The sequence below is a fragment of the Chiroxiphia lanceolata genome, chromosome 19 (assembly GCF_009829145.1).
Source record: "Chiroxiphia lanceolata isolate bChiLan1 chromosome 19, bChiLan1.pri, whole genome shotgun sequence".
In the NCBI taxonomy this organism is placed as follows: Eukaryota; Metazoa; Chordata; class Aves; order Passeriformes; family Pipridae; genus Chiroxiphia; species Chiroxiphia lanceolata.
Window position 1 is genome coordinate 4677953 of NC_045655.1, and position 24385 is coordinate 4702337.

The following is a 24385-nucleotide window of genomic DNA, read 5'->3' on the forward strand; positions in this document are numbered from 1 at the left end:
GCAGAAAGGGTGTAAGGTCATGTGGAAATTATTGGAAAGCTGAACTTGTACAGCTCAGGGAACAGGTATGATACTACAAGAAACAAAGAGAACCCCAAATTCGTAGCCGTTAGGAAAAAAACAAACAAAGAATGAATGAAAAGGTAACCATTTCACAAGTCAGTTCAGTAAAGGGAAGGCCACTGAAACTGGCTGGATGTTCAGCAGAGAGAACCACTGATGGATGGCATCAAGAATATTTTAAATGCCTTTTCCCTTCATCTGTAAACTGATTGGTTGACTTAGAACTAAGGCTCAAGCAAGTTAAAAGTACTTAAAGAAATAAAGTTTCCAGTTATCTGAAATAACAACATTCATAGTAGACTACATAGAGGATGGGTTGGAGCAATGTGATCACTTTCAGAATATGAGAACTAGAAAACAGAAAATAAAACAACCGATGTTTAAAGGTGAGAAATGAGGAACTGAAAGATCAGTCAGAGTAATTGCTAGAGCGATCCTAGAAAAATAACCAAAGCGTTTTTTCTGTGCATTTAGAACTTTGCAAGAGAGACTTTGCAGAGTCAACATGGGTGTGTGGAGAGCAGGTTGTGCCTAAGGAGGGTACTTCCCTGTCAGCAGTGCAAAATGTCCTGGAAGCCAACTTGGTGCAGCCTTTGATAGTGGCTCAGAAGACTTTGTTGTGCTGGATGTGTGGTGGCGTAAAAATTGGGAAGTATAAGATGAAGCTGTTGTAAGAAGTGTCACAGCTGCTCAGGAAGGTGTAGACAGGGAGTAGCTGTTGGTCCTTACTGGCAGAATGAGAACATTTTGAGCAAGAGTGCAAATTTGTGCTCTCTGATGTTTGAGTCAGGCTTTCAGCTGTAAACAACAGCCTGCATTAAATTTTTGATTGATTCCAGCTGGAGAAGAGCGCAAGAAGGACAAACAGTATGGAACAGTGGTGACACAATTGTGTAATTGGATAAGAAATAAAGAAAAGAAAAAGGCTCTTTTTTTGGGCCAGAACAACTCTGTACCCAAATACAGGTATGTGAATATCATGCTGCAGAAATGGATCTGGTCACAGGGTAAACTAGACTGAGGTGTCACACTGTTGAAAAGAGGACAGACACACTGAGGGATATGGACAGTGCTTCCCATGGGGCACATGGGATAAGGCCTCTGAATATTGAGTCCAGTTTGGGGTACTGTGCCTTCAGTAGGATGTGAACCAGCTGGAAGAAGCAGAGGAATGGAACAGGAATGAGTAGAGATCTTGGAAAAAAAAGCCTTGCAAAGCGTAAAGGAGTTGGAGCTCCTGAGCCAAAGGAAGACTGGAATTATAAATGCAGAGATACCTAAATGACTGCTGCAGGGAAGAAAATGATATGTTCTGTACGTCTGTGATGGATCAGATAAGAAATAATAGGCTTAAATTTCAACAAGGAAGATTAAGGGTAGACATTAGGGAAAACACGCTGGTATGAAAACTGTCTTGAGAAGTGAGATAGGGCACTTGGGAATGTGCAGACTCCATTGCTGGAGGCCTTCTGTGGTGAGTTGTCTAATGTCACCTAGTGTGTCTCAGGAATAATTCCTTAGACCAGGTGAGTGGGCTGCATCACCTCTGAAATCCCCTTTCTTTAGTCTGCAGGCATCAGTAATTATGAATTTCAAATTTATCAGGCATAAGCCCCATCAGAGTTGCTCCAAGATGGGACACATAGAAGGGAACAGACGTTGCTCTGCCAGCACGACTGGAGTGGAAGCTGTGCTTCATTTTGCTCCCAGACTTTTTAGTAGGCTCTGACCTTTCTTGGGGTTCTTCGTTGCCTTTCTGCCTACTCGTGACTGGTAAAAACAGTCCCCTTCAATAGGTGCCCGTTACAAGTACCTACCTCCATAAATTGAAGTTGATTACAGGAAGTTTGTATTATTAATAAGAAGAATACAAGGAACATGGGAGTGTATCCGATGTTCTCATCCAGTTTTGACATATTTTAACTAACGGAAATTTCAATGTGTATAGTTGGTGTCAAAGGACTGTAATAAACCACAACAATAGTTTCGCTCCAAAAAGTTACTGCAGAATTGACTCTCAGGCTTAGTTCCTTAATGCATTTGAGATAGTTTTCTGAAGAGAAACAAAACCAAGCAGATTTGGTTTTCATTCATCTGTTGTTTCTCAAATGAGGTTGAACCCGACCAGTATTCAGAGACTAATGCAAAGAAACAGAGAATAAAATGTCTTCAGAAGGAAACCCAACTATTTTCAGGAGTACTTCAGTGGAGCAGTTCTCGAGCCAAGAATAGCAGCAGTGATTGTGCTTTGCTGGTGAAGTGGCAGCGACCCTGAGAACGCAGCCAAACCCTTAAAGAGCCATGGGCTGTGAGATCCAGCACAGAGGGGCCAAACCGCTCCCATGGGCACCTGACACACACTGAAACAGCAAATTTAAAACGTGCTCCACTTACTGCACCATTGATATGTGTTTGGGGCAGGTAGGAGGGGGAATAACCATAAAAGAGTGTTTGGGACATACTAGAAGTTCGTGTAAATCAGCCTTTGCAGTTTGTGTGTGTGCACCGATCCAAGTTCTCCATGCGTGATCTGAGAATTTGTGATGATCCTTAGTCCCTTAAAAACGTTAGGCTTGACCCCCTTTGTGCTCACCCTGCGTGTTCCTGTGCCTTGAAGAGCTCCGGGGCTCCCACTGCGGGTGTTCCAAGATGGTTGGTCCCGGCTGTGCAGGCGCAGCCAGCGCCCGGCTCCTGCCGCATTGTTCGGGCAGCTCTTCCCTTCCCTGCCTCTATAAACAACCACGCCGCTGATTAATGCGCTCGCGTTTGCCACTTAGAGCTGGTTTAGATAGAGGCAGGGAAGTCATTAAGGGCTTGGCAGCGATCCAGCGTACATCTGGGACTTGGGAGCTGCTGCTGGGGCAGGGAGGAGGGCGGCGCGGGCAGGAGCTGGGGCAGGGAGGAGGATGGTGGGTGGGAGGAAGGAGCTGCCATTGGGGCAGGAAGGAGGACACTGGGCAAGGAGGCAGGAGCTGGAGAAGGGAGGAGGGCAGCGGGAAGGAGGCAGGGGATGTGGCTGGGACAGGGAGGAAGATGATGGGCAGGAGCTGCCATTGGGGCAGGGAGGAGCATGCCAGGCGGGAGCTGGGGCAGGAGGAGGACTCCAGACAGGAGGAGGACTCCAGGCAAGACCTGGGGCAGAAGGCAGGAGCTGGGACAGGAGGAGGACTCCAGACAGGAGCTGGGGCAGGAGGAGGACTCCAGGAAGGAGCTGGGGCAGGCGTTCGGCAGCACCCGCATCTTCTCTTGGCTGACTTTCAAAAGCGTCAGAGAAGCAGCTACGGGCGCTAATTGTAGCTGGGTCCTGAAGTGAAAATGTTTTGTGACAGTTGAAAGAATTTAAAGAGGAAGGAAGATCGGTTTAGTGTCAGCTGCAATTAGATAATCAAAGCTTAAAAATCCTGCTCTGTTGATACCTTCACCTAGAGCTCAGGAGCGGAGCGAGGGGAAGGGGGAGGAGGGCTGTGCGTGGAAAGGGCATTTCCATAGCCAGTGCAGCCGAGGCCCGGCCGAGCTCGCAGGTTGTCTGGGCGCACGCTTGCACAGAGAGATTTTCTTGGCAGCTCTACAGGATGAGGCTTACACTGTACACAGCCGACATATTGAAGCCGGGAGCCCTGGAGAACGTAGAGGCAGGAGTAGGAACAGCTCTGCACACAATGTAGCGTCTCCTAGGATGGTTGGGCGGCTCCTTTCTTCAGGTATTTTATTACCCATCGGCCCTTTTTAGAGCCAAAAAAAGAGGGGAAAGTAACCCTAACCCTGAGAAAATAGCATCTGCTTCTGTTAAATCAATTTATTACATAACATTTCAGCGAGAGAGCAGCAGCACAGCGTCCTGAGCTTTTGGCTGCGTTTCAGGTTTGATAAAATGGCGTCTTCGCAGCAAACTGCTTGTAAAGATATGTTGCACTGAGCAGAAAAATGCAATGATTTTGGTGTTTTCTACTGCTGCTTTTGTGCTGGAGAGGTAGCATTTAGTGGAATCTCTACTAATAACGGGAAATGCTGTTTATTTTTGCTTGTTTTCTTAATGCATTTGAAAGCTTTCAGCACCAGAGGAAAGCAACTACGTTTGAATGTCGTAGTGCAGAAAATGAAAAGGGGATAACAGGCTTCCCCCGTGTGGGCTTAGCTATGGTTTAGTTTTAAAATAAATAAAGCTGCTTTATTCAATGCCTCCATCTCTTCTCTGTCTTGCCACGTTATGTACGCTGTGCAAGATTTCAGCTTCCTCAGTCCATGAGACTTGTTGTGAGTGAGCTTTGTAGGGGCTTCACATAGATGCCAGTTTTCAAATCTCTCTCTGTGCCTACAGCTGGATGCAGCAGCTAACCTGAAATATTAGCACTACAATGCCCAGGTTTTCTACTTTATTGTGTTTTGTACTTCAGAATAGATGCTTATGTCATATTTTCTTTATGAAATTAGGCTACGTTTGGTTTAGCACTTAAAATGTTCCCAGTGATTCCTATTTAATTTAGATTTAAAAAACTGAGTTATAGTTTTTTGAAGATTTGCTCATGTTGAATTGAAAACTATTTCTTTTTGGGGGGAGAAAGTAATTTGCCCTTTTTTCCTCATCTGCCTACTCAAAATCACTAACCTTTGTGTGCCAAGGAAAATCCCCAGTGGGACTATCACTGGCCTTTGGGATTTTATTCTGTTCTGCATGTCAGAGCAGGGGACATCGTCTGTCATCTGTCCTTTGGGCTGCACAGGGCGAGCCAATGGGTCTGGTTGTTGTTACGTGACTAACATGGGCTGAAAAATAAAACTAGTAATAAGAGAGGGAGCCACTGTTAGTTCTGATTTAAAATTGGGTGAGCAAAATGTATTAATAATATTCCATTAAAAGTTCATCCTGGGTTTTGCCATTTAACACCCTCCCCCTGCTTTGGTTCCAAAATCAGCTGAATGTTGTGTTCTAGTCGGGGATGCAGGGTTTTACTGTGCAGCATTTGAACTAATTACTGTGGTGGAAGTTACAAAGATACAGTTACTTCTAATTCAGCTGAATAAAAAATTGAAAGAAATATTAATCTAAACAACATTTTCAGGAGAGGATGGAAGTTTTAGGTGAATTGTTTGTGCAGGCAAAGTATTTTGCTTTTCTAAGAAATGCATGCAACAGCTTCTCCTATTTCACTCATATTTTGCATTTGTAATCTATGTAAACACTAAACTGATTTTGCAACTAATTATTCGTTATCAAACACAGCCAAAAATGTTTTCTGTTTTAATAACTACTAAATTGAAGTTGGTCAGATATGTTGGCTACAGTATGTAATAACACCAGCAAACTCCTCCCATGCCATTAAGGATATTATTTAAGGAAAACCAACCCAAAACAACCCCCTCATGCTTATTGGTAATAGTGATCAAAGCTGTACGTTTTTCAGGTCGCATCTATGATTGTTGCTGTACAGAATTTATATACTTGTTAAAAACAAATTTGACCCGTTATCCTCAAACTAATATTTCCTTTCTGATTGCCGAAGCAATGTTGTTAATCAAGGAAGCTGTATTATATAAAAGATACATAAATACGATTTTAAAACACAAAGTATGAATTTAAAAATCAGTTTCACTTTGTGGTGTACCTGCACTGGGATTTGCTAACACAGAATACCTGTGGTTCCTGTTCCTCGTGCCTTGTTTACAATCTTTGCTCAGCTCACAGAGGAGGGATAGAAATGCTTCTGGTGGACTCAGTGTTTTTATTCCAGATCTTTGCATAAATAAAGAGGAACTGATTCTTAAAAATTTTCAAAATGGGTTTCCTGTTTCAGTTTTAACAACTTAAAAAAATGAAAGAAAATACTGGGAATTTCTACGAAGAGTTGGTTTCCTAGAAAGTTGAAAGGAAATCTTTGTGTTAAAAAAAGAAAACTCCAAGCAAGCAAAAAAAGTCTCTAGATTTAATCATATAAAATATTTTGCTTTCGTTGTTTTTCCCAAATGTTTAAAGTCCTTCTGTATTAAGCAGGACTGTGCTGTCAGTTGTTTGATTCACAGGAGCGAATTCCTTTCAGTGTAAAGAAAATGGAGAAGCGTCTTTTGGCTATCTGCTTCTAGAGACAAGAATATAAAAACTGCTCTCTTCAGGATCTGTGCTCAAACTCTTCTGTTTGTCTGGCAGCAAAGTCACAGTTTTTGCAGCTTTCTGTTTACTTTGTGAATATTTTTTTTTCATTCTCTTCATCTGTCCCGTTTTTGACAAGCTTTGTAGCAGCAGCCTTTGCTGTTAAAACCAGTTGCTCCAGTAAATATTTGGACACTGTGAGTCTATTGCATGTTTTTGCTCTGTTTTGTGAATCAGTGACCTGTGGAAGGTACCAGAGTGATCCCCCTGCCCCTGGAGCAGGGAAGGCCCAGCACAGGTATCTGCTGCTCCAGAGAGGGATTGCTGATTTCATGTCCCCTGCATGGAATTATTGTAATCCCTGTCAAAGTCACCACTTTCAGATTAGTCTGTGGTTATTGTTGAGGGCATAATCTGAACCTCAGGAAGAGCAACTACGCTGATGGTGCAGGAAAGGGAGTAACTATGGATTTGCAAACCCTTGGGAAGCAGAGGGGTTTGAGCTGCGCGTGTGCTGCTTCCCAGCCGAGCGCTCTTGGTGGGATGCTGTCTGGAGCAGGTGTGCTTGGCCATTTCCTACTCTTAATATGGACATCTCTTGCTTTTTATAATAGTTCTTCCCCCTCATAATTTTCTTTTCATCTTGTTTCTCATACAGCTCCTCAAAATCTGGTCTCTTATTTAATGAATTATTTTGCTCCCAACTCTCAGCCATCTTTCTAAGGTGTTTTGTCATCTTCCTCTTCCATCCCACCTCTTCCCTTTATTTTCAGTCTCTTTAGCGCTCTCAAACTCGAGCATTGCTTTAACCACCATCTTTGAGGGAGAGGAGAAAGGAAACTATTAAAGAAGCAGCTCCCTTTTATCTCCTCTTCTCGGTCGTGGTGCCATTTTTGTGAGTATGGAGACGTCTTGCTCGGTGCTCTTGATCCTCCCTCCCAGGCCTGCCCTGCACAGCTCTCCTTGGGCAGCGCCAGCCTTCTCCCAGCACTGGCATGTGGAGCTCAGGTTTTGGCTTTTACAAGACCTTTTATTGGAACAATGTATTTCAAGCCACTTTTAAATCCTTCTGTCGTGTCTCAAACGCAGCGTTGAATCGCACCACCCACAGGGTTGAAAAAAATCTCCCATAACTCCTCTTATCTGATTCCTTGGTTGGCTCAACTTCTTATCTTCTGGCCTGGCCTGCCACTGCTTTTTTCCCTTTGTTCATTCCTGCTCTGCTAAGAGCGTTCCTCGGCTCATTTCTCTGACCCTGCTGACCCTTTTTAAGTCATTTCACAGACTGCCTTCCTCTTCCATGTCTTATCTGGGATTCTGGTCTTCATTTAACACCTGTGTAGCAAATCTAGATTATCAGGTAAGTGTTCAACCTGCTCCCTTAGCTCTGTGCTGTAACCAGTTGGCTGTATCCAGGAATACCAGCATGCTTCCTTGCTTTCCAGCCATTGCATGTAGGGGAGGGAATCCAGGTAAATCCGAGTGGCTCCTTTCACATTCTCTTTTGGATTTGTCATACACTTGTCAATTATTATGAAAGAAGTTTATCACCCTGGGAGGGTGGGGAGGCCCTGGCACAGGTTGCCCAGAGAAGCTGTGGCTGCCCCATCCCTGGAAGTGTCCAAGGCCAGATTGGACAGGGCTTGGAGCAACCTGGGCTAGTGGAAGGTGTCCCTGCCCGTGGCAGGGGGTGGAACTAATGATCTTTAAGGTCTATTCCAACCCAAACCATTCTATATTCTATGATTATTTAGCTCTTTCTGTGAAATGTTAGGCTTTTCCTGGCATCATGAGTAGAAGGGCGAAGAGCTGAGACTGTTTTCCCTTCTTTTCTCTAAAATGCTTTCTTTTGCTTCAGTTTATTTAAGTTTTTTTAAAAAAGCAGCAACATGACTTGGTTTAGCGTGTTATTTCTTCATCTTGCTGAATCTTTGTAAGACTACCAAATTATCACCCCCCCCTCTTGAAAAGCTACAGGTGAAATGTGTGAATAAGACTTTGTCAAAGAGAGAGAGAACTTCTTCTAAACTTGGAACAATTTTTCGCAGTATCAGAACACCTTTAATTGGAAGAGCTAATCACACCAAAATATTTGTGATTTAATACATATTAGGTATCTCCTGGTAACAGCTTGTTTGGGAGATTTACTATGTCCATCTTCCCCACAAAAATATGCATTTAATTCAAATAACAAAGAATGAAAGTCAGGTTTTGGCAGATATACAGCAAGTAAAAACAATTGACTTCCAAAATTTGTTACTTTGGTATATGCAACCAGTTGAGAGGAACTCTTCTGGAGATTGTCTCCAGTATGGATCCCTGGATCAGACTGAATTACTTGCTATCAAACTTCCATCGAAAGAAACTAAGAAGAATAATCTTGTAGAGAGCAATGGGGATGGAAAGTAAATGCAAAAACTTGACCAAAGCTTGAGGTCTTAGCATGAGATGTGTTGTGCCTCCCAGTTTAGCTTCATACCCTAGTGAGCAAGTAGATACTCAAAAGCTTTTGTTTAATTTTTTGGATTAGCATCTATGAGGATGTGACAGTGCTGAAAATGCTTTTCTGGGTGTCTGTCCAGCACAGCATCGCTTTTCACTGGGCTGGGGAGAAAAAGGACTATGTGTACAAGTGCATAGGAATGTTTAAACCACATGTAAAACCTTTGAGAGGTAAGTTTCTTGACAAAACTGTCTCTTATTTAGAAATGCCCAAGTTCTCTGCTAAAATATGAAATAGTGGTGTAAAATAGTGGTATAAAATATAAAATAATTGGCACCTAACAATAAAGGTTATTGTCTGTATTTGTTCTTTATTTACAGGAAGGGTGGAAAACCTAAATGCAGTATGAATTTAGTGTGTTAAATGTGATGTGGGTGTGTGTGTATGTAATAACAGCTCATGACAGGCAGACATTTTTACATTTTTTGATTGGATGCTTTTTCTTTGTGTTTCCCTAAAGAATGAGAATTGAGTCAAAATAAATGGCAAGAGTCTGCTAGATACTTGTCTGTGTTTTTTCCAAATTTCCTTTTTGAATTCTTCACATGGATTAGTGTATTTGCTCGCCTTATTTTCTTGCCTGCTTATTATTTTTACTGGTACACCGAGGGCTATGAAACACTTCCTCTGTTCTAAAATGGGATTGTTTCATTATTTTAATTGAGAGTTTTTCCAGATTAAAAAGAGAAACATATTAATGTGAGCATCATGCTCTATTGTGGTGGGGAAAATCTCTGCATTGTGTTAGAGAATGTTCTCTAGATTTCAGCAGAATGTAGTGTTGTAACTAGTGATGTAAGACAGTACTTAATAGAGGGGTTTTGCAGGGCTTGAACACTGGACTCATTTTTAACCTTGGATCCTTTCAGATCTCAGCCACAGTGGATTGGGAGACCATTATGAGAATTCCCACTGGGGACAGCAGCCCGCTTTCAGGAGTGAAGGCAACTGCAGCTGGGATAAAGTGATAATAGACAGGACTGACAAGGAAGCGTGGCCTTCCATAACCGGAGCTGAGACTGAGTCTGCCTCAGAATGTACTACAGACACTGACTCTGCCTCCAACTGTGGCTCAGAGAACAGTAGCATGGCTACAGGGAGTGCCCAAGGCAACTTCACTGGACATACAAAGAAAACTAATGGCAATAATGGCACCAACGGAGCACTCGTCCAAAGCACTTCTAACCAGAGTGCCCTTGGAGCTGGTGGAGCAAACGGCAACGGCAGCTCGGCCAGGGTGTGGGGGGTGGCTGCGGGCTCCAGCTCTGGCCTAGCTCACTGCTCTGCCAGTGGTGGGGATGGAAAGATGGACAACATGATGGGAGACGGTAGAAGTCAGAACTGCTGGGGTGCTTCCAACTCGAATGCTGGCATTAATCTTAACCTTAACCCTAATGCCAATCCAGCTGCCTGGCCTGTACTTGGACATGAAGGAACTGTGGGAGCAGGCAACCCTTCCAGTATTTGCAGTCCAGTCAGTGCCATAGGTCAGAATATGGGCAACCAGAATGGGAACCCAACAGGCACCTTGGGTGCTTGGGGAAACTTGCTGCCGCAAGAGAGCACAGAACCACAAACGTCCACTTCTCAGAATGTGTCTTTCAGCGTACAACCTCAGAACCTTAACACTGATGGACCAAATAACACTAACCCCATGAACTCTTCACCAAACCCTATCAATGCAATGCAGACAAACGGACTGCCGAACTGGGGGATGGCTGTTGGCATGGGGGCCATCATCCCGCCCCACCTGCAAGGCCTTCCTGGTGCTAACGGAACATCGGTTTCTCAAGTCAGCGGGGGCAGTGGTGAAGGAATGGGCAGTTCAGTGTGGGGGATGTCCCCAGGTAATCCTGCCACAGGAAACAGCAATTCTGGGTTCAGTCAGGGGAATGGAGACACTGTGAACTCAGCATTAAGTGCTAAACAAAACGGATCCAGCAGTGCTGTGCAAAAGGAAGGAAACGGAGCGAACGCGTGGGATTCGGGGCCTCCGTCCGGTCCCGGGGTCCTGGCGTGGGGCAGGGGCGGTGGCAGCAGCGGTGTTGGTGGTGTGCATTCTGGAGCTTGGGGCCACCCCAACCGTAACACCAGCAACGGTGTCAACGGGGAGTGGGGCAAGCCCCCAAACCAGCATTCCAATAGCGACATCAATGGGAAAGGATCAACAGGGTGGGATAGCTCTAGTGTTACCAGTCCGAACCCTGCCATGCAGCAGGGCAATGAACAAATGAACTCTTGGGCCAAAGCTGCAGCATCTGGCACCACGGCTAGTGAAGGAAGCAACGACAGCGGTGGGAGTCAAAATGAAGGCAGTACTGGGAGGGAGGGGGCTGGAGAGGGCAGGAGGAGAGACAAAGGGATGATAGACCAAGGGCAAGTTCAGTTGCCAAGAAATGACCTTGACCCCAGGGTCCTGTCCAATACGGGGTGGGGACAGACCCCTGTAAAGCAAAACACTGCCTGGGAATTTGAAGAGTCCCCAAGGTCTGAACGGAAGAATGACAATGGAACAGAGGCCTGGGGTTGTGCAGCTACTCAATCTTCAAACTCAGGGGGGAAGAACGATGGGTCCATCATGAACAGTACAAATACCTCTTCAGTATCTGGGTGGGTCAACTCTCCACCGGCAGCTGTTCCAACAAACACAGGTTGGGGAGACAATAACAACAAAGCACCAAATGGCCCGGGGGGGTGGGGAGAGTCAGCAAGCTCTACTACTGTTAATAATGCTGCTGCTGCCAAAAGCGGCCACGCTTGGAGTGGGACCGCAAATCAGGAGGACAAATCACCTACCTGGGGTGAACCTCAGAAACCCAAATCTCAAAACTGGGGAGATGGACAGAAATCAAATCCAAGCTGGACTTCAGGAGGTGGAGACTGGACAGATTCATCATCTGTTCCTGGACACTTGGGTGATGGGAAGAAGAATGGATCTGGATGGGATTCTGACAATAGATCGGGGTCTGGCTGGAATGATTCCGCAAGGTCTGGGACCAGTGGGTGGGGAAATGGCACAAACAGCAAGGCTAATACAGGTACAAGTTGGGGGGAATCTTTAAAGCCAGGCCCCCAACAAAATTGGGCTAATAAACCCCAGGACAACAATGTGAGTAACTGGGGAGGAGCTGCTTCTGTAAAACAGACGGGGTCAGGGTGGGTTGGTGGGCCAGTGCCAGCCAAACAAAAAGAGAACTGTGAGGCAACTGGCTGGGAAGAGCCATCACCACCGTCCATTCGCCGCAAGATGGAAATCGATGACGGTACCTCAGCTTGGGGCGACCCAAATTACAACAACAACAAGACTGTAAACATGTGGGATAGAAATAATCCTATAATTCAGAGCAGTACCACAACCAACACCACCACCACTAGCACCATTATCAACACCAACATGGTTGAACCTCAGCCATCGCACCAGCCAAGTGCCCAGCCGAACCGGTCCCCGCTGCTTGGCCCAGGTATGAAAATAGTTTTATAAGTGATTTTATAGTTTTACCAAGTACTTTATACCAGTACCACTTAACTGAATGCTGTCTGTCCTATCAGTGCGAGGTTGGCGCATTAAAGGTAGAAATCCTGTATTTATGTCATAGAATATGTTTATTTCTTTACTCTGAAGCTGTTTTAACGTCTCATCTCGAGGACAGAACTTACAGGACCCGACACAAATTTCCATAGTCCAAGTTGAATGTAAGAAAGGCTTGAAACAGTGCCTGGTCAATAACCTGGAAGGTTCTTAGATGGTGGACCCATATTTATTTTGGCATCTCTTCCCCAGTTACTTTTAATTTGAGAGTTTGGGGTCTTTTGGCAAACCTTTCTTCTCTTATTTGTCTCCTGTTCCTGTTGGACGGGCTCTGTTCATGTTTAGATAGTCTGCATCTGTTTCTTTGCTGCAAACCATATCTCTTGGCAACACGTTTGTTAACAGTTGCACGAATTCAGGCTTTTGCTGTTTCTCTTCTTTTATGAAGGAATAGTTCTCCTCCCTACCTCAGGGCATGGGCGGTACCCTGGATTTTGTGTGATTCTCGTAAAGCAGGATTGGCTAAACGTGTTAATATTCAGGGTGGCTGGGAAAAGTTATTCTAACTTTGGCTGTGCTCCAAAGACAAGTTTTTAGACATCTAGGAATTTTTCTAATCAAAGACAGGGTGCTCTTGTGGACAATCAGCAAGGAATAAAAATGCATGAAAATGAGAAAAATCCTTAAGAAGGAGGTTTTTAAATAAAAGTTAACACCAGCAGCCCTGATCTGTATCGTGACCACAGACCTCTCCAGGATTAATCTAATCTTGCAATGCTGTTATAAATTCTTCATCTGATTTTTGTTTCCAGGTTTTTGTTCCGTCTTGGTCATGACTAAGTACTCTCTTTTTAACCACATTTTTTTCCAAGTGGGATTTGTTCTCTCATTTCCAACAGTTTTCTCTTTGATGTTGTGAAATAATTCAGATTTACTCTAATGACTGTGTAAAAATAGTCTTGTGTTCCCCACTCTGGTCAAATATTTCATGCACATGAAATATTGAAGCACATGTTATTGGAACACATGTTATTTTAATAAAAAATTTAATAAAATAATATGTGCTCCCAAAGGAGAAGTCTTTAAATAGCTTTGTACTTGGTCAGTTCAACATACATGATTGATAATTAATTTACTTTAAACTTATTTCATCCATATTTAAAACTTTACCCATGGAACAAGAATTCAGATTTCTGAATTGTAGTGGAGCTATCATGGAGGTGAATTTTTGATTGGTTTAAGTGAGGGTTTGTTTTTCATTAAGGTGATTTTTGGAGGATTACCTCGGTGCATGTAAAACAATTCATACACAGCAATGCATTGTTAATGCTGTTAAATAATCTAACACCTTGCAGAGGAAATCTTACAGTTCTGAGTCTTTCAGATTTTGAAAGGGGAGTTTAAAATTTGGTGTTAATCTGCAGTGATTCCTCTGGAGAATGGACAGTAGCAAAGGAAGGGTTTCATTGAAGCAAGATGTTTATACACTTGGAGAACTGCTTATGAATCTGTAACCTCCTGCTCAAGTTGCCTCATGACCACATTAAAGTTCCAGTGTTGGGCATCTTGTAAAATGTGAATTAGAAAGATTCTAAGAAAAATATTTCTTTTTTTTTTAATGTTTTAAGATAAGCAAAGCCAGCTCTCAGAATACACTGAAGTCAGCATGCAAGGAAGTATAAAATGAGCAGTAGTGAGAACAATTCAAAATACAGTTCTGATATTAAAATTGAGGTCAAGCTGCTCCAGGCATAAATTAGGCCTTTTGTTGTGTGTTTTTTGTTCCATATACTTAGAACTGTGTACAGAGGTACAGGTATAAAGGCCAAACAAGGGAATATTTTGAAGGATTATTATCTAATCTGCAAATGGAAGCGAGGAGCAGTCCCCTGAGCCTCGATGTGTTCTGCCCATGTTTGCTGGTGGCTGTGCCCAAGAAGGACCAGCCTTGTGCTTATCTTAACTCAGAGAGCAAAAATTGCGGTTTCAAGTGATCCCATTAACTTCCCGTCCGGAGTGCAGGGGGCCCAGTTTCCCCAGTGGCAGGGCAGCTGCAGAGCAATATCCTCTTGGTCTGTGTGGAAATTACACAGACTTAAAACATCTACAAATCATCTCCCATCTGGGACAGCGAAAAGATGGGAAGCAAGTAGTTGAGTGTCTTCCCTCCCACACAGACGGGGACCTGCAGCTTGGAGTCGTGCTGTTTAACCGTAGTTTTTCCTACTCCAGTTCCCTCCCCACTTGGCTTTGCTTTTCCAGCCTCTGCAGTAAGGAAGACAGGAATCCTGTAACCAGCAGACTTCAGTAATCCACAACCAAATTTCATCCAGCAACGGTTTTTTTCCATGTACAGTATTTCCATGCAAAACACGATCGTGCCATGAGAGGCTGTGCCATAGGGCACAGTTAAGTGCTTGTCTAAAATCTTGCAGCACTTGGACTGTGTAGTTACCCTGGGCATTTTCTCATCTGCATGGGTCATGAAGTGCTTTGCCAATCACATTCAGGGAGTAGAGTGAATAAGGAATCGTGGATTCTGTTCCTCTGTAAGTAGGGAAGGTAGTGCAGCTGTAAGATGTCACAGTCATACATCCTGAAAGCAAAAAAGTGGATTTTAATTTTGCTGTACAGCACTAGTTAGGGGTTCACAAAGGATTAGCAGTCCTCTTTAGGGTTGAAGTTTATGCTTTTTTAGTTTAGATGTAGAGACCAAGTTACAGCCTTGTTATTCAAGTTGTCACCCATCCCCAGAAGTTCTCCAGATTCTTTGAACACAGAACTTAAAAGCTATTGATGGGAAGCAGATGTTGGTACATACTTGATGAAAATGCAGAATGCTCTAAGGATTTTCTTCTTCTATTAGAAAAGAAGAAATAAAAAGAGGGGGAAGGGGATAGATGATGTGATAGATGTAGTCCTTTCTGATTCTAGGAGCTTGGTCCCAAACCTCCAGTGAGTTACTTAGGAAGATGAGCAGGAAGCTGGTGGGTTTGAGTTAGAGTTGATTTTAATCTAAATTACTTGTGCATAATTCTTCCCAGCACTTTTATTTCGTGCGGCTTTGATACGAGGGGAATAAGAAGCGAGAAGAGGTTTTTCAAACAGGAATGATTAAAAGAGATTTTTGGATCCCAAACAGCACCAGATCCTTCCTCCAAGTGCTGAGGAGTGGGCTCGATGCTTTCCTGTCCCCATTAGGCTGTGAGAGCCTGGCAGGGTTCCAACCACCCGTCCTCCAGCTGAGGAAAGAAAAAGCAAAAGATGATATAGGCTTCCCTGTGGGGGGTTTAGGTAAAAAATTAAGGTCTTTGTGATTCCTAGACAGCAATAAGCTTAAGTTTTAAAAATCTTAACCCAGGCCTATGATCTGAAAGCTCCAGACATCCCTCTGTTCCTTTTGTAATCCTGTGCCACTGTCTCAGTGGTAACTCGTGACAGCCATTGCCTGTGATTGATGTGAAATGCGGGGTGCAAGTGATGTGTTTTCCTTACTTTGAACTTCCATCAGAATGCATTTGAAACCAGCTCACCTTTGGGCTCAGTTAGGATGCTCGTGAAAACCTGAAACCCTGTTGTAGGAGCTCAGCCCATGAACAGCCAGGTTTTTGGGGAGCAGCCAGGTGATGATGAGAGACCTTGCCCTTGATTTTCACACAAAAATGATCTCACTGCTGAAACCCAAATTAAAGCTTCCTGAATGCTGAGAGGTACAAGAAATCATGGAGTTCCACTGCATGAACTGGAATCCCTTCAAGAAAATGAAGATTTTAAAAGTTAAGGGTTATAAGTGGCTCTTAAATATATATGTTTATTTATTTTTTTATATATGAACCCCTCTCTTGTACATGCACACCTTATAGCTTAATTTCTTCTGTTAACAGACTAGTGTCTATTTAGTAAACAGTCTCTTTTCTACCTGATTTCTTCTTTTTTTCTCTGCATAAGGTTCTAATATTTTGGTTTGCCTGTATTGTAGTCATGTATCTGCTGTTTATCACGGACCAACAACTTCAAGGAAAACAATTTCTGCCATCCAAATGGCTATAGGGTTATTTTGAGGGAAAACAACTGCATCCTGCCACAGCTTAGTTAACATTTCACTTTCCCTTGAGGATTTCCTGTTGGCTGTGGCCCAATGTTAATTATGTTTTTATTTCTATAAAACAAAGCTCTGCCAATGTGTCCATGTTTATTACTCACTGTGATCTTTTTGTTTCTTGCAATTCTGTTTAAAAACTTCAGTACTAAAACCTCCCTTTCTTGCCAAAGAAGCCTTTAATGGAGCTCATTCTGTTGCAAAACAACACTCGTGCAGATCTGGGTTGGTTTTAAGGAGCTTTTTCCCGAGAAAGCCTAAAGCATATTATTTTCATAAAGAAGTTATTAAGTTTTCTCCAAGCAGAATTGTTGGAAAATGTTAGCCAGGTTCAGGTTTTGAGGCCATGTAGAGTTTTGCATCATTCATTCAAAAATGTAACTACATTCGCCTTCAGAGTTTCTAAAACAGAATCATATGGAGTCATAAAAAGGTAGCACAGAGATAGTAATGTTGGGACAGCAGAGAGGAAACAGGTTTGCAGTTCAGAATTACATACAGGTTAATTCTTGCAGTGTGCACAGGTGGTTTCTCCAGCAGCCTTCACGTTTTATTTACTAATTTCCTCCACTTAATTTGATCTGGTAAGATAGTTCTGAAACCTTTTTGTTGGTTTGTTTTGTTTGCTTTTATGTATTTGCATTACCCTCATTTAGTAAGGGCTGGTTCCTCCATTAGTTGTAATCCTGTATTATTTACTGCTCAGTGAATTCAAAAGCACTTAAAATAACTTGGACGTTACACATCTGTGGCCTTTAATCGATATTGTTGAATTTATAGTAAAAAGCACCAGCAGGAACGGTTCTTTTGAGGCTTTTATTCTATAATGTAGCACACTTTGGCTTTTTAATATATGAATTGTGTTTTAAGGTTGATTTCATAAATGAATTAGGTAACTTTCCAGTATAGTTTGCGTGAACTCAAGGAAATATTAGTATTCTGCACTGTCTCTGCTTGTAGTCTGGTTGGTGCTGTAGAGATGTTTTGTTTCTATTTCATTTGCCTGCAGTTAATCTTTTTCAGCTGCCAATATGATTAAATACACGCAGTTGTCTTCCAGTTGCCTCCTGAGTAGCGAGGCAGAAATTCAAATAAAGCTTCCCTTAAATAAAGTTGGCTTGAAGATACAAGCAGAAACCTTGAAATGAGTATTTCAGGTGCAGCACCAAGGAAGCTGTGGTGTTAAGCAGAGGTTCATTTAGATACATCTGTGGATCTGCCAGTTTATCTTCTTTACACACCTTAAAATAACATTGATAGAGCCTAAACCACAGTATTTTTTGTTTCAAATGGAAATCACTTTAATGAAACAGTGACATTTTGGGTTGTTTCAGGAGTATGCTTTAAAACAGAGTGAATCTTGCTGGTAGTGAAGGAGTTTTATTAAGCTGTTTGTTCCTGAACGTGTCGCCGTGGTTTGTGCCATCTGCACTTTGATCAGTGTCTGAGAGAGCTGCAGTGGCTTCAAGAAATAGAACCTAAAATAAATATCTAATATGGGAACACTGGAGCCATGGACAGATCCGAGCACATCTATTTGAAAGGAATTTTTTTTTCTCTGCTGGCCAACATTTGAGTTGTTATTGGCAGTGAGTGAATGTTGCTCCAGTTTCTGGTAACAGAAATTCTGTGGAAATCAGTGAGTTCTGCAAAGACTTGTTGCTTAGTGAAATGGTTAGTTCAAATTATTTTTGAGGTATTCTTAGATATAGTTCTTTTGTGGTGACATCCTTGCCATTGTCTACCTATTCTAAGTTTCAGTTTGTGGAGAAAATGTTGTTCCTGCTCTCTGAAACCTTTCCAGAGTATTTTTATAGAGCACTGGAGAGCAAAAAAGGAATACTGCCGAGGCAAAGTAGGCATTTAGTTCTTCAGTTATAAAATACCTGTCTTAATAATATTTGTCTCCAGTTAAAAGAGAACAAGTTCCTGAATTAGCAGCCTAATTACCAGGGGAAGTTTTAAGCAGACTGAATTCTGCCATACTTGTTGAGACCTCAGTTGTCATGTAATGGGATGCAATTTTTTCTAATTGTGGAAAAATAGTTTAATATCAGGTATCTATTCTTGTTTTCTTGCTTGTTATGCATCTCTTTTGTACATATTTAGAAAGTACCTCGAACTCCATCTGTGATCCAAGTTCTCTCTTCAGAAAAAGCTCTGGTAATGATAGCTGTAAATTCAGTTTACCCTTTTGCTGTGTTGGTCAGGGTTGCTCTGTAGGCCTCAGAAGCTCCCTGGCTGTCGCTGCCACATTCAACTTCAGGGCTGAAATCGTGTCATATGGATGTAAGCGCATTACAGTCAAGCCAAGCCAGACTAAGGCTGTTTCTGCATAGTAGCTTACGTCTTTCACTGAGTTAATGCAATACTCCTTAGGAAAACAGTGGCTTCTACCTGCTGTTCCTCATGGTTTGACTGTGGATCCTGATTGCAGTCTTGTCTAGTTCCCCTAAAAAATTATATTTATTATAAAGTAGAGGCTCAGTGTTGAAGGGGTACACGTAGGGAGCACAGTCAACCATGAGCATATAACAAACAAATAGCATCTTACAGGGCACAAGAAAAGAGATTTTATAATTTGTAAATAGTTAAAAGGCATTAAAATAGGTTAAAATCTTTCAGTGAATCAAGGCCTGACTCGGGTTGGGTCTCCTGGACTCTGGCCCTGCTGCCTGTGCTCCCTGAGCCCTGTTTAAGCCGCTCTGAGAAGTCACGTTTGAAGCAGCTGCTCTTTGGGATCAGGTGTGCTGCTCACCTGGCTGCTCCTGGCTGTGGAAAAAACCACTTTCTGCCCTGGCCACTTGGTGTTACTATTCAATTAAGAAAAACACTTTTGGGACCACATCTAAGGGATTTTTTTTTTTTTTTTTTTAATACTCTTAATTAGAATCACTACGTGTGCTTACTGGTTCACGTCCTTTGCAGAGAAACTCTTTAGTGAAATGTCCACCTTTGGAATGAGTGACAGAAGAAGCCTTTCCTCTCATCAGTGTTCTCCTTCCCTTGCTCCAGCAGGCTGGGGAGAGATGCCTGCTGTCCACACAAAGACCGAAGCTTCTTGGGGAGAGCCCTCGTCCCCTTCTGCTGCAGTTGATAATGGCACTTCGGCGTGGGGGAAACCCCCCAGCAGTGGGACCGGGTGGGGAGAGAATCCTGCCGAGCCAGCAGGGACATATGGAAGAACAAACACTCCAGCTGCTGCCCCAGCACTGTGCAAACCAGGTACACACGTGGGTGTCACACCCTTAGAGGCTGGGGGAGAGGACGGGGAAGGTGGGTTTGTTCCTGCCAGCAGTTTTTAGACAGAGCTTCTGGTTTTCTGTGCATTGAAATCAGAGACTGTCTTAATTTCTCAGAGCTGCACTAGCTGCCTCTAACTGTTGATACTCCAGGTTCCAAATTAATCCAAAAATATGAATATAGTGCATCAATGCAGTATATTTAAAGGAGAGTAATTTTGTGTACTTGGAAAGCAGTATGGTAGAGAGGCAGGAATTGTAGAGATGCAGAAGAACGTGACTAGGTGCCTAAAGAAACCTATAATTGGGATGAGAAGCAGCAGAGTTCAGCCAAAGTAGGACTGATTCTGGTAGGAAAAGCAACACCTGAGAACAGCTAGTCATAACCTCACTGTTGGGTCATACTTGAGGGAGTGGGTATTTTCTTCAGCTGTTACAATTGTTCACAGGTTCAGGAACATCCCGAACTACTTCCTGCTTCATGATTCCTAACTCATGTTACTTGATAAAAATCCTTTATTTCTGAATGCCCTGAAGGCTAGAGTGATTGTTTTTGGCTTCTGTTTTGGCTGTGGGAGTTGCCTGAAGTTCACTCCTGCAAAATACCATATTGAGAGATAGCTAGAAGGCTCAGAAAATATAAAAGGGAGAAGCGAGAGGTCTTAAAATGAGTAATCCCAGCTTTAAACAGAGTAAACAGAATAAAATGGACTAAGGGGACACAACCTCATCACTGAATAGGAAGTGTTCCCTGCAGCCCAAGAGCTCATTTCAGACTCCATTCTTCCGAGATGGGAATGAGTTTCTGACCGTTAATGACTTTGAAATTTGGGGTTGTTCGTCGGAAGAATGTGGCAGCTAAAATGGTGAGATTCGTTGAAAGCAAAATAGCACTTAACAAGTGTGTGGTCATAGTTTGGTTCCCTGTTCCTAGGAGACTGGAGTGGCCATGACCACAGATCTGGCTTGTTCTGGGGAAAGCAGGACTTGTGGTTGCTGGATTTTTTTCTTCTCTGAGTATTTAGAGAACTTTTCTTTTTTGCTAGCTTCAGAGAAGGCGTCCTTATCATTTAATGCCAGTTAAACTATTTAATAAACCTCTGTGTCTCTTGGAAATACTCATGTTAGCACACTGAATATGGCACAAAAGGATATTTCTGCAAAATTAAGATTTTTCTTCTCCCTCTTTCCCTCCAGCTTCAAAATCTATGCAAGAAGGCTGGGGCAGTGGTGGGGATGAAGTGAATCTCAGTACTAGTCAGTGGGAAGATGAAGAAGGAGATATGTGGAATAATACTGCTTCACAAGAGAGCAGCTCCTCCTGTAATTCCTGGGGGAATGCCCCGAAGAAAGGACTTCAAAAGGTAAAACAAAAATAAAGACACTCTCTAGGAAGAGTGGATTTAGTTATTAACATTTGTAGAATAAGTTGTCACAAGTTTGCTGTTGCATTACACCTGAAATTAGATCTCTGACACCTGAACCCAAGCACAGCTTGCCACTACAGTGGTTCAAGTACAGCCTACCTTGTTTCCAGGGGAAAATGGGAGATCTTTGAATTTAAGCATGTCAGATGCTTTGGGAGTTTTGTTGCTGTTGCCTTTGTTTTTTTAAGTTATCTAAGCTTCTATGTATTCTAAAATGAAAATGTATTAACAGAAAGAAAAAAGGTGTTAAGGGGGCTTTCAGTCACTTCCCATGGTGGTGGGAAAGCAGTAGTTTGTGATGGATTTGTTTAACAAAACCAGCTGTTTTCTGTTTGTGAGGAACCAACAGATAACTGTACGGGGTGTGTGTGTGTGTGAGAGAGCAAAGCGAACTTGTATTAATGCTGCACTCAACCGAGAACGTAGAAAATTGTGTGAGGAAGTTTCCCATTGCACAATCTTTATTTCAGGACAAGGCCAGGCTGTAACTTAAAGGAATTGGGAATGCATTTAGCCACTTTGTTTGTTGTTCCATTAGCCAACAGTTAGGCCGGTGATTTGATCAAGTATGGTTGTTTCTTGTACTGTCCGCAGCCCAAAACAAATCCGCGCTTGTCCCTTGGTACTTTCTGGAGAACTGAAAGGAAGAGACTTCTTAAGGATTTTGTGATAGAAAAGCTGCACAGAGATCTTTTAAAGGTGTTTATCTAGACGCTCTTGTTTGTTTTTAAGAAAATACACTGAGTAACATTCTTAACTTCAAGGTCGCAAACTTGTTTTTGGGAATGTTTTTCAGGAAGTGTTGTACTATTTCGGCTTTATTTCATTACGTTTTTCTGCCAAGGATTAAAATGAAATATGTAAATTCAAAGGTGGCTTTAATTCAGTGGTCGACAAATCAAATATTAAATAGTACACTGAACTTTATTCAGCTGAGATAAAATTTGTTACACTTTTGGGGGAAGAGAATCGTAGTCGCGTTGCTCGGAGGGTTCTTCAATACTTTCTGAATTAATGTACTAATACATCTTTCAGTAGCATGTGTTATTAATAAAAAACACTTACCATTTCTTTTATGTACATCTCACTAGTATGAAGGTGGAAACCAGCCCATTAATGCAGTCTCCCATTTATTTACTAAGGGCATGAAGACATCTAGCAAGCAGGATGAGGCCTGGATCATGAACCGTCTGATAAAACAGCTCACAGACATGGGCTTCCCTGTGAGTAGTGCTCAGACAGACACTTCTGACTTAGCCTTGGTAGCTTATAGTTCTGGCTTGATTTGTTTCAGACTGTAGGTACAAAAAGGTCTTCAGTCTTTTCTTCAGGTCAGGAAGCAGCTCTGTTACCTGCACTTAGACTGTCATTTCAGAAATCTGCTGTAAACTAGTAGAGTGCTCTGAAATCAACTGGAGGAGACACTTTGTGTGATGGCATTTATAATATTTTGATGTTCAGAGTTTTATGACAACAGGTGTTGCTTTGAACTGCAGTAATAATTCCACTCCTGTTCCCCTTTTCTTATTAAACAGGTAAAATCAGAGTATAGCTGGATTATTTTTTTTTTTTTTAGAGAAAAATCATTGTGATATTTAAGTTGTCCATAGGAAACAGGAAGAGTTTAAACAGTGTGGTTTGACCTTGTAGAGCTGGTACTTGGCAAACTGAAACAACTGAGTTGTGAGAATTGCCCAAAGGAGGAAAAAAAAAATACACGCAGACATTATTTAGGCTGCAGAGTAAATATCAGATCCAGTATTTAAGAGATTTATCTGTTTCCTCAGGTTGCTTAGAAATCCTATGAGTGTGATTACCTTTTTTCTTAACATAGTTCATATTTTTTGACAGAGAGAGCCAGCGGAAGAGGCCTTGAAGAGCAACAGTATGAATCTCGATCAGGCCATGAGTAAGTATCTGTGTAAGTAACTTTTTTTTTGTCTTTAAAGCAACAGAGGAACCCTTCATGATTCCGAGAGTTTTATTATGTCCAGATCAGTTGGGTAATATTTTTTTTCTTGCTTTTGCCTTTGCAAGCAAGATGTATTTCTCAGAACTGCTGTTGGGGCAGCTTTATACTGTCTCTGTGTCACCTTTTCCAATATAATTTCCTCTTCTGTGCAGGTGCTCTGCTGGAAAAGAAGGTGGAAATGGACAAGCGTGGAATGGGAGTGACCGACTATAATGGAATGGTCACCAAACCCCTTGGCTGCCGCCCACCACCAATCTCCAAAGAGTCTTCCATGGACCGCCCCACCTTCCTCGACAAGGTGAGCTCACAAACAGGAATGTGATACACAAGTCCAGGTGTGCACTGTGTAGAAATACCAATGATTTCCACTATCTGTTTAGAAGGCATAGAGAGAAGTGTGATGGATATGGCTTTATTCCTCTTCTGGTCTTTATTTAATCTCGTGGGGAATTCGGTCCTTGTGCGAACACCAGTGATTTGATTCCCACGGAGAAATAAGCAATGGTCATCACCGATTTTACACTTGAAAACTTATCAAGGAATCAGTAATACAATGAAACTAGAAGTAGAAAACACCAAAGAAATGAAGCACAGAAGTCCTTTCACTCTGTGAGGGTCCAGACAGTCAGTGACCACTGCCCACATTAACAATCAGGCAGGACTAAGGCCAAAATCTTCACGAATTAGGCTCCTAATTCCTCTTTCAGTTTTGAGCTTCTTATAGATTTCAGTGAAAGTTCAGTACCTAAATAGGAAAGAGAAGCTGAGGTATTTTTGTTAAGTCTCAGAGCAGACACGCACAGTCAAAAATAGCTTCTCCAATGAGCTTCCCTTTCTCTGGTCACATATGACAAATTTCACAGCACCATTTAATGACTGAAGGGAAGGCTCCACAAGTTTGTGGTGTCCAAAATTCAAAGTGACTAAAGAAAAGAATACGGGGAAAAAGTGCTGCCAGATGTTCAGTACGAAATGAGATTTACAATCTGATGCAAAGTCCCACCAAATCACCTCAGAACTCCCCTGAAAATTATTGATAAGGAAAGAACAATCCCACATGCCAGGTCTGTGTGTCACAGGTTATCTAAAGGTTCATACAGATGGGTGGTGGTAGATTCTGAACACAGAAATTGGTGCTTTTCACAAACTGTGCTGAAACCAATTCATTTTGCATAAGCTGTGTACAGGATGTGAGGCAGAAATGATACCTAGTCATATAAAGTTAATTCTTAGCTATGGAAAACTTTAATGAATATGTTAATTGAAGGCCACAAGATTGATGCATGCATGCCAGTTAACCTTCTCTTTTCTTGGATAACAATATCTTCAGCACTAAAATTATTGCCAGAGAGAGAGGTGCATTATGTGCAGCATGATGCATAATTATGGAAACATATGTTAAACACAACTATTGAGAAGGGAGTACTAAAATCATTAATATTCATACAGCAAGTAAAATCTATCA

At 42.4% G+C, this 24385-nt stretch overlaps 1 protein-coding gene across 10 annotated transcripts in view; it reads left to right on the top strand.

Moving 5' to 3' along the window:
- The window catches only part of TNRC6C (trinucleotide repeat containing adaptor 6C), a 98311-nt gene that overhangs the window by 51430 nt on the left and 22496 nt on the right, over positions 1–24385 (top strand). For 3 of the 10 annotated variants that reach the window (XM_032706418.1, XM_032706419.1, XM_032706424.1), the window contains exons 1-7: positions 8710–8821; positions 9521–12112; positions 19295–19504; positions 20719–20885; positions 22091–22171; positions 22800–22857; positions 23073–23218. In XM_032706418.1, the coding sequence (XP_032562309.1) occupies positions 8791–8821; positions 9521–12112; positions 19295–19504; positions 20719–20885; positions 22091–22171; positions 22800–22857; positions 23073–23218 (3285 nt within the window). In that variant the 5' untranslated portion in view covers positions 8710–8790. Of the gene's footprint in view, positions 1–3512; positions 3765–8708; positions 8822–9520; positions 12113–19294; positions 19505–20718; positions 20886–22090; positions 22172–22799; positions 22858–23072; positions 23219–24385 lie in introns of those variants that run through there. The other 7 variants (XM_032706421.1, XM_032706423.1, XM_032706426.1 and 4 more) reach the window with 5 other exon arrangements.